Consider the following 8,691-nt stretch of genomic DNA (forward strand, 5'->3'; position numbering starts at 1 on the left):
ATATAAAATATCTATATTCTATACACACCCTACCCCTGCAAAGACAGTATTTATTGGTGGGTTGTATATAGCTTGCCTCACCGGCAGCATCTTCCAGGATCTAGACCCATGCTGGTCAGAGATGACAGAAAATTGAGCCCACCTAACCAATCCCAGCAAGTCCCTGGGCTCAGCTGGAAATCTGCTCGCTTGATGGCCACCTCCAAGATCTACAGAACACGGGGAGGGAATGAGTGCCGCTCGACAGGCCATGGACTTTTGACAGTGTGTGCTGTCAGCCTTGCTGTGGTATAGGCGTGGATGCCAGGACTGTGTTGGAGTCTTGGGATTGGGACTCAGGGCAGTCACAGAAGGAAAGAAGGGGCCATCACAGGACACTGGCCCCATGCCTGGGTCGGGACATTCACCTAAGGGCAGCCCTTCCCAGGTATTTATTCTCTATTTATTGGGGGCAGAAAAAGAAGAGTCCTGCCTACAAGGACAAGACTATATCTTTTCTCCCTGCCTAGCCACAGCAGGGCTGCCCTACTCTACCTCCTTAGCTTTCCTGTGCCTCCTTGACGTGGAGGCTGGGGAAGTGGCAATGGGGCCAGGTGCAGCAGGGCTGAGAGGGGAGCCCTAGTCCTGAGGGGAGAGGGGCCATGGTGGAAGGCTGGGCCTGCAGGGGCTCCCCAAGGCTTTCATCTGCCCCCCCACTGCAGGCACTAAGTGTAAATAGCTCTGGGGGCATTTGGGGAGATGGGTGGGGGCACCTGATGGCCCTCTGCTGCCCAGGCCACAGCCATCCTTGGGTTCCATCTTGCTAATAAACACTGGCTCTGGGACTAGACTTTGGCTTTTCTCCTTGGTGATGGGGGTTGGGGGAGGAGTTAGGGCCATATTGGGGGGGGGATGTGGGGAGCTGAGAGGCAGTAGATTGGCCCCACTTAGAAGAATTAAAAAACCCAGCCAGTATCAAACAAAAAACAACAATAAAAACAACCAAGTTTTGGCTTCTGCACTCTGCTGACTCCCAGGAAGTATGAAGAGCTCCCAAGGTCCACTTACATGTAGGATGGAGGGGTGTGGGAGGCTGGAAGCTGAGAGTGGCCCAAGTGAAACAGTCTGGCTCCTGGGTAAATCTCTCACCCGACAGGATGGATGTCAAAGCTGCTGTAGCAGGCACTGCTGTACACTTCCAGACTTGGTGCTGTCTGTGATCCTGGCACCCCCTCGTGGTCTCTTGAGTTTATGGCAGGATTGAGTATTGAAAGGCAGGCAGGTTTACAAAAAAAAAGTCCCCAGGAGGCTCCAATCCCCTGGAGAGACACATTGGATTTCTGAGGGGATCAGGGTACAGAATCCCTGGAGTCTGAGAGCTTAGCCCTGTAGGCTCTGCCTAAAACCCTTCAATAACAGGCTGTACCTCAAAGGGCTCCAAACCTTAAGCTGAGGCAGGCTGGTTCTGCAGAACCCTAGGTATTTCCCAGTGCACCAATAGGACACTTTTCCAGGCTCTTGGGCAGCACCAACCTGCCTTGGGACTCAGATTCCCCATCTAACAACAGGCCTGCAAAAGATTGGGCAGAAGGGCCTGGGAGATGGCTCAGTAGAATAAGTGCTTCCCTGGCAAGCGCAAGGGCCTGAGTTCAATCCCTGGTTCTGCCTAAAGCAGCTCTAGGTTCAATGCCCAGGACCCCAAAGAAAACCATAAAAAAAAAAAAGTGCCCAGCGACCTCTGCAGCACCCAAATACATTTATACACGTAGGCACAGAACACTTAGGTATGCTCACATATGCTTGGGTGTACAAGTATGCTTGGTATGCTCAGACATGCAGCTGGGCAAGGGCACCCAAACATGCACTGCACATGTATGTGCACTTGCACACTCAAGCACACATGAGGCCACAGAAAATATTGCAAACACAAGTACAATTGTAAAGAAATGCATAGCAGGCCAGAGGATGCGGCCCAATGGCAGAGAATATGTGTAGCATGTGTGAAGCCCTGGGTTACATTCCCAGCACCACAAAAAAGCAAATTATACACATATATGTGTATATACATGTGCACACAAAACATCCATATAAAGCATATGAACACTCATATAAAGACCACACACTCAAAACCATACAAACATGGACCCATACACACAAGTTGAGAGCATAAATGTGTCAAGACATTACCTTAGGGGCCAGGGAGATAGCTCAGTTGAATAATCACTTGTCTGGCAAGCTCAAGGGCCTGAGTTCAATCCCTGGCTCTGCCAAAAAAAAAAAAAAAAAGACATTACCTTGCTCAATGCCTGTAAGGGGCAGAAACAGGCACACAGCACACGTATGTGGTCACCAGTGTCACATGCCAGCACATGAATGCTGGTATCAGATTCAGCCCTCTGTATGGGGCAAGTGTAATCACCTGCTTTTCCCCTAGTGCTTCCCAGCAGGGCAAAAAGCCCTGGTCCAGAGCCAGTCAGCCCTTCTCGGCCACTGCCTGCTGTGTGACCCTGTGAGCCTTGACTTCCTCATTAGTAAACAGGGTGGAAGATGTGGGCCTCCATCCCCCCTGTAAGCTTCCAGCAGGATGAGGAAGGTGCCGAGCAGTGCCAGGCAGACTCAGCTGCTCCATGCCTGCTTCTCCCTCCACACTCTCCAGCTGTAGCCCCACCCCAAGTTGAGGACCTGTCCACTTAGCCCGGACCTTACCAAACATGTTTCCTCACTGTGGGGCAGGGGAAGGAGTACCCAGTGCCTCTAAGGATGGCGGTGGGGAGAATGCAGAGTCAGCACTTGAGGGATTGGGGCCATGCCAGCCTGAGAAGGGTTGGGGGGCTGAGCTGGCTTCACCTGTCCTTGTCTCTGATTGGTCCTTGGCACCCCTAGCTCCCAAATCCTACTAAGCAGCCCCACCAGGGTCTGTGCAGGTCCGTGGAGAGTCAGGCTCTCGGGATCCCCATCTAGAAGAGCTACCTGCTCAACTTGTCCCTTCATTGACTGCTGGGACCATGGGGGCTGGGGCTAGTGCCGAGGAGAAGCACTCCAGGGAGCTGGAAAAGAAGCTGAAAGAGGATGCTGAGAAGGATGCTCGAACGGTGAAACTGCTTCTTCTGGGTAGGGGCGTGGGCCCAGGGGTGACTGTTAAGGGTCCTGGCCTCAGTGACACAAGGGTTCCTTGGGAAAAAGTGGCATTGAAGGAGGGTCCAGTACAAAGTGGGAATCGGGCCACCTGATGGGTGATGTCCTAGGTAGCACCCCTTGTTGGGCAATGTCTGCCAAGTGCATGTGCCTTAGGCAGGCTCCCTCATGCTTCAGCCTTGGCTTGATAAGACTGGAGTCCCACACGGCACTGCTCTCTTGGGAAGGTCATATTCTTGGTGGGAGCAGTGTAGCTCTGGAATCACCCAGAGCTACAATGGCCCTAATGGGCCAGCTCTTCATTGGTGGCAGATCTGTGATGCCTCTAAAGGGGGGTGGAAAGGTATTGAAGGTAAAAGCCTATGGGGACTCTAAAGCTGATCCCAGGTCCCATGGATATAAGCCTTCCCCAGGGTCCTGCTGCTCCTTTAGGGGCAGGGAGCTGCTTTAAAAGGGTGGGACTAAACTAGGGGTGGTGCAGAGGAGAGCTGAGAGGCCAAACGGAAATCCCATTAACTGTTCCCAACACCCTGGCAGGCACAGACTCAGAAGGGATGTTAGTTCTGTCCCACCCACAGGCCCTAATTCCCTCTGAGCCTCTTAGACTCGCCTTCAGGAGAAGCAGGGGTTGTCCTAGCTCAAATAATCCTGTGTATGTAGTACCACAGATTGCCACCAGGTGGTGCTCCAGGATGTCTTTGTTTTGGTTGCACCCTATAACAGGCTGCTGATACCAATGTTTTGGTCTTGGGGATTCTGTGCTTTGGCACCCCAGCACAGTTGAGGTTGCTGATGTCCCTAGTGGACTCCATTTCCTCTTTTTTTTTTTTTTTTTTAGACAGGTTCTCACACCAGGCTGGCCTCAAACTTGAAGCAATCCACCTAGCTCAGCCTCCCAAGTGCTGGGATACGCCTGGACTTCTTTTATTTTAAAATTGGGAATTGAACCTAGAGCTTTCACATTGAACTATGTCATTTTTAATTTTTTAATTTTGAGATAGGGTCTTGCTAAATTGCCCAGGCTGGGCTTTTGGTCCTCCTGCCTCAGGCTCCCAGAGCTGAGATTCAAAGGTGCAATACCACCCCTGAGCCATCTCCCTGGCGCTCTTTTTTTTTTTTTTAAGGACCTTATTTTTGTTTCTTTTTGTTTTTGTGGCCGGCTCAGCCCACCCCTAGGGGCGGGGCTGGTGTGGCATATGGTGCTGGAATCAGACCATGATCCTAGTGCTTGCCTAAGTTCACCTAAGCAGGTGTTTTAGACCGCGGAGCTACCTCGCTGGCCCAATAGAAACTTACTTTTGATTGGGATGAGGGCAGAAGTCACTAGGGAGCTACTGGCCACGCCCTAGGCTATGAGGCTGCCCTCAAACTCATCTTCTGCCTCCCTGGAGAGGCAGGAAGTCAATGGACTTCCCTTTCAGGTGCTGGTGAGTCCGGGAAAAGCACCATCGTCAAACAGATGAAGTGAGTTCCCCCTCCACCCCTAAGTCCCTGGGGGTGGGTGCCCACTGGCTTTCGCTCCACACCATCAGCCACAAGCTGACCTCATTTACTCTGGCTGCAGGATTATCCATCAGGATGGGTACTCACTGGAGGAGTGCCTCGAGTTCATTGCAATCATCTATGGCAACACGCTGCAGTCCATTCTGGCCATTGTGCGGGCCATGACCACTCTCAACATCCAGTATGGAGACTCAGCGCGCCAGGTGCGCCACCAGGCAGGCTGGTGGGGATTGAGGTTGGAAGCACCTGGCTGTCCTGGAGTCCCTAGTCACCACCTCCCACTCCAACCCTGCCCCAGGACGATGCCCGGAAGCTGATGCACATGGCAGATACCATCGAAGAGGGCACAATGCCCAAGGAGATGTCAGACATCATCCAGCGTCTGTGGAAGGACTCAGGCATCCAGGCCTGTTTTGAGCGCGCCTCTGAATACCAGCTCAACGACTCAGCGGGCTAGTGAGCACCTGGGCAGAGCGGGAGAGGGGTGCTGCACCCACCCCCACCCCCCATCCAGCCGCTCACCCTGGGGTTTCCGCAGCTATCTCTCGGACCTGGAGCGGCTGGTGACCCCGGGTTATGTACCTACCGAGCAGGATGTGCTGCGCTCGCGAGTTAAGACCACGGGGATCATCGAGACCCAGTTCTCCTTCAAGGACCTCAACTTCCGGTATGGCCCTCACCTGCACAGGACGGGATGGGAGATGCTAGGGTCCCTCCCTGCTAGGACGAAGGCCTGGCCCCTCAAGGGCTAGCCTAAGAGGGAGGAAGAGGGGGAGGGAGGGAATGCAGGGGTGTTCTGGAGGGCAGGGCACCGTTCAAGCTCAGGCTTCGCAGGATGTTCGATGTGGGCGGACAGCGCTCAGAACGCAAGAAGTGGATCCACTGTTTCGAGGGCGTCACCTGTATCATCTTCATCGCCGCCCTGAGCGCCTACGACATGGTGCTGGTGGAGGACGATGAAGTGGTGAGTTGTGCGTGGGGCCTAGAGGCTGGCAGGGCGGGCGCTGGGGAGGGTCAGACGCAAAGGCAATCAGGCAGCCTGCAGCCAGCTTGACAGGACGCAGTCTGGAGACCGAGACCCCTGCTGGCCTGTGGCGGAGCAGGCCTGTGTCACCCAGGCTCAACAGCCATTGTGCTCCGCAGAACCGCATGCACGAGAGCCTGCACCTGTTCAACAGCATCTGTAACCACCGTTACTTCGCTACCACGTCCATCGTGCTCTTCCTCAACAAGAAAGATGTCTTCTCCGAGAAGATCAAGAAGGCACACCTCAGCATCTGCTTTCCAGACTACGACGGTGAGGGCTAGGCCCGGCGACCTGTCTGCACCCCAGCCCACTGTCTGGGCCACGCTGCTAGTGCTCCTCCCTTGGGGGGCGGAGGCCGGCAGGCTGCAGCGGCGATCGAGCGCTCTGCTCTGCGCAGGGCCCAACACGTACGAGGACGCGGGCAACTACATCAAGGTGCAGTTTCTCGAACTCAACATGCGGCGGGACGTGAAGGAAATCTACTCCCACATGACGTGCGCCACAGACACGCAGAATGTCAAGTTTGTCTTTGACGCTGTCACCGACATCATCATCAAAGAGAATCTCAAAGACTGCGGCCTCTTCTGAGGTGGGGTTCACGCAGGCAAGAGGCGTCCATCTCCTTCCCTTAGTCTCAAACCTCAGTCCAGCCCCCACTGCCTCATTCCCCTCTCTACTGCAGGCCCCACCCCCTCCCTGCCCCTTGGGTGCCAAGTCCCAACCCTCGGCTTCCAGGTTCCACCTACCTCCTCAAGCTCCACCCACTGTCATAGGCCCCGCCCCGACTCCCAAGGTCCGCCCATTTAATCTCCTTTGAGCCCTCCCCAAATCCCTAAGGGTCCCAGCGTCAGAGATGCCCCACACAATGCCTGAACCTACTTAAAATGCTGACTTGGTTCCCTTTCCTTCTTATAGGTGCCTGAACTCCTGTGTGTCCCTTGCTCTGAGACTCTGTAGCCCTAGCTGCCTGTCAACCCTCCAAGACTCCAGGGCCCTCACCTACTGCCCTGCTGAATACAGTCCCAAAGCTTTGAACCCTGAGCCTTTCAGCGCAGATCCTCCCCCATGTCCTCTGCCCCAGCCCTGCCCATACTGCCTGGCTACTCTGGCCTCTTGGACCCGCATCAGTCAGCCCCAGCGAGGACACAGCAGGACTCAGGGCCACTGGAACTCACAGTGACTCAGCACTGACCATCTGACCAATCTCCTGCAGCCCTCTGGAGCCCAGGGCTCACCTGGTAGGTCTGGGTTCACCAAATAGCTCTCCCTCCCACAGTTTCATGGAAGCTTTGCAATGTCCCTCCCCCAGCAGCCCAGTCCAGCCCTGCCACCTCCATGTGACAAATCTGACATTTGCCAACCCAGTGGCCAGCAACTGTCCCTCCCCATAGCTTCGAGGGTCCAAAGTCCAAGCTAGCTCTGGTTTGTGCAGCCCCCATATAGATAAATTAGTGACTAGGGAGGTGGATCTGGGAGCCCCTAGATGTCAGGAGAGACAGAAGCTGGACCCTCCTTCTGAATACCAGTCTCAGAATGCCCTTCTTCCCCCTCCAGATCTTGCCTTTCTGTCCTTGAACCCCAGATCTGTGTCCCACCTCACCCCCACCCCACCACAGTACTCTGAGACAACTGGCCAAGTGGATGGTGTGTTGAGGGAGGGTACTGTTGACACCAGCTATGCCCAATAGTCAGGTGCTCCTGAGGGGTGGCAGGGGCAGAGTCCAGCCCCTATTGATCAGCCCCACCCAGGCAGAAAATTCAAGATAGAATGGAGCTCAGGCTATTCCCAAAGGAGTATACCTCTTGGGGGCTACAGGCAAACCCAAGTGACTCTTTTTGTCCCTGCCAGAAGTTCTCTGCTTGCCTGGCAAGTGCAAGGGCCTGAGTTCAATCCCCTGTTCCGCAAAAAAAAAAAAAAAAAAAAAGTTCTTCTCACCGTCTTCATGCAGGGCCCATTCCTTGGTAGGGAAAACTGAAGGCCATGCTTGAACTATCAGGAAAATGCATGTATGTCCCTCACCCTCACACTCCCTTCTTCCTCGTCAAGCACCAAGTCTTTGCTTATGCCCATGGGCTGGGGCTGTGCTGCAACTAGAGGCAAAGCCAGAGCATAATCCACACTTCCTGTAGGTCCACAGATTCAGCAATAAACCTTTGTACCAGATCCCAGATGTTCTTTCTTGAGAAGTGGGGATTAATTATCATGAGTAAAAAAAAAAAAAAAATTATCATGAGTCCTAGACATTTATTAAATACCCAGCGCTAGGCTGGACATAAAATGGGAAGATGGTACCTTCCAGGTAGAAGGGCCTAGATGGACTTGATGGTGGGTACTCATGGGGGTGTGGGCCAACCCCCATGGTAACTATTGGTAGCTCTCGGTAGCTATGGGAAACGTACACTGGGACAGTGTCGGATCAAGAGGAGTTCAGAGGTATTGTGTAAGTCCTGGAAATGTGGGCCCACAACCACAGGAGCTCAATGGAGCAGGAGCAGGCAAGGGGAGGTAGAGGTGCCCAGGGCTAGGCTGAGGGCTTAATCTTTTCCAGAAGGTGATGAAAAGTCATGGAAGCTCTCGAAGCCAGGACATAATTGGGGCAGGGATTAGGTTGAATCATTAGGTACTCATCTCTGGTGCAAAATTTAAGCCTATGGCAAAAAAATAAAATAAAATCAGTAACCAGGATAAATAATGAAATAATTTTAAAAATCAGGATTAATGCAAAGAAAGAAACCCACAGTGAACAAATTTCAAAGTCCAACAGAGGCATGCGAAGACACACTGGAGCCTGTAGCAAAAAGAAAAATATCAAAAGAAAAAAAGAAAAATATCTGCTCCTGTATAGATTTTTGTGGTGAAGTACATATAGCAAAGAATTTACCATCTTAACCATTTTGGTTTTTTTTTTATTTTTTATTATTATTATTATTTTTTAATGTGTGTGTGTGTGTGTGTGTGTGTGTGTGTGGCCAGCTCAGCCCACCAGGGGGTGGGGCGGGCTGGCATGTGGTGCTGGGGGATTGAACCGTGGTCCCTGTGCTTTGCT

The 8,691-nt window shown here is 53.0% G+C and overlaps 1 protein-coding gene across 1 annotated transcript; it reads left to right on the top strand.

Moving 5' to 3' along the window:
• The first annotated feature begins 2,821 nt into the window (after nucleotides 1-2,821).
• On the top strand, nucleotides 2,822-7,525 carry Gnat1 (G protein subunit alpha transducin 1). Its single transcript, XM_004625122.2, has 9 exons — nucleotides 2,822-3,090; nucleotides 4,536-4,578; nucleotides 4,679-4,820; nucleotides 4,916-5,073; nucleotides 5,156-5,284; nucleotides 5,452-5,581; nucleotides 5,761-5,914; nucleotides 6,042-6,233; nucleotides 6,560-7,525. Exons 1-8 carry the CDS (start codon nucleotides 2,985-2,987, stop codon nucleotides 6,230-6,232), a joined length of 1,053 nt encoding a protein of 350 aa, XP_004625179.1. The 5' UTR covers nucleotides 2,822-2,984; the 3' UTR covers nucleotide 6,233; nucleotides 6,560-7,525.
• Nucleotides 7,526-8,691: the final 1,166 nt, after the last annotated feature.

This window comes from Octodon degus, unplaced genomic scaffold (assembly GCF_000260255.1).
Source record: "Octodon degus isolate 3935 unplaced genomic scaffold, OctDeg1.0 scaffold00008, whole genome shotgun sequence".
Taxonomy (NCBI): Eukaryota; Metazoa; Chordata; class Mammalia; order Rodentia; family Octodontidae; genus Octodon; species Octodon degus.

What these genes read in the sequence shown, in the direction of transcription:
- Gnat1 (XM_004625122.2), top strand. Translation starts at nt 2,985, where the DNA reads ATGGGGGCTGGGGCTAGTGCCGAGGAGAAGCACTCCAGGGAGCTGGAA. An exon ending in TTCAAGGACCTCAACTTCCG is followed by an intron (nt 5,285 to 5,451) that starts GTATGGCCCTCA and finishes CAGGCTTCGCAG; the next exon opens with GATGTTCGATGTGGGCGGAC. An exon ending in TGGTGGAGGACGATGAAGTG is followed by an intron (nt 5,582 to 5,760) that starts GTGAGTTGTGCG and finishes TGTGCTCCGCAG; the next exon opens with AACCGCATGCACGAGAGCCT.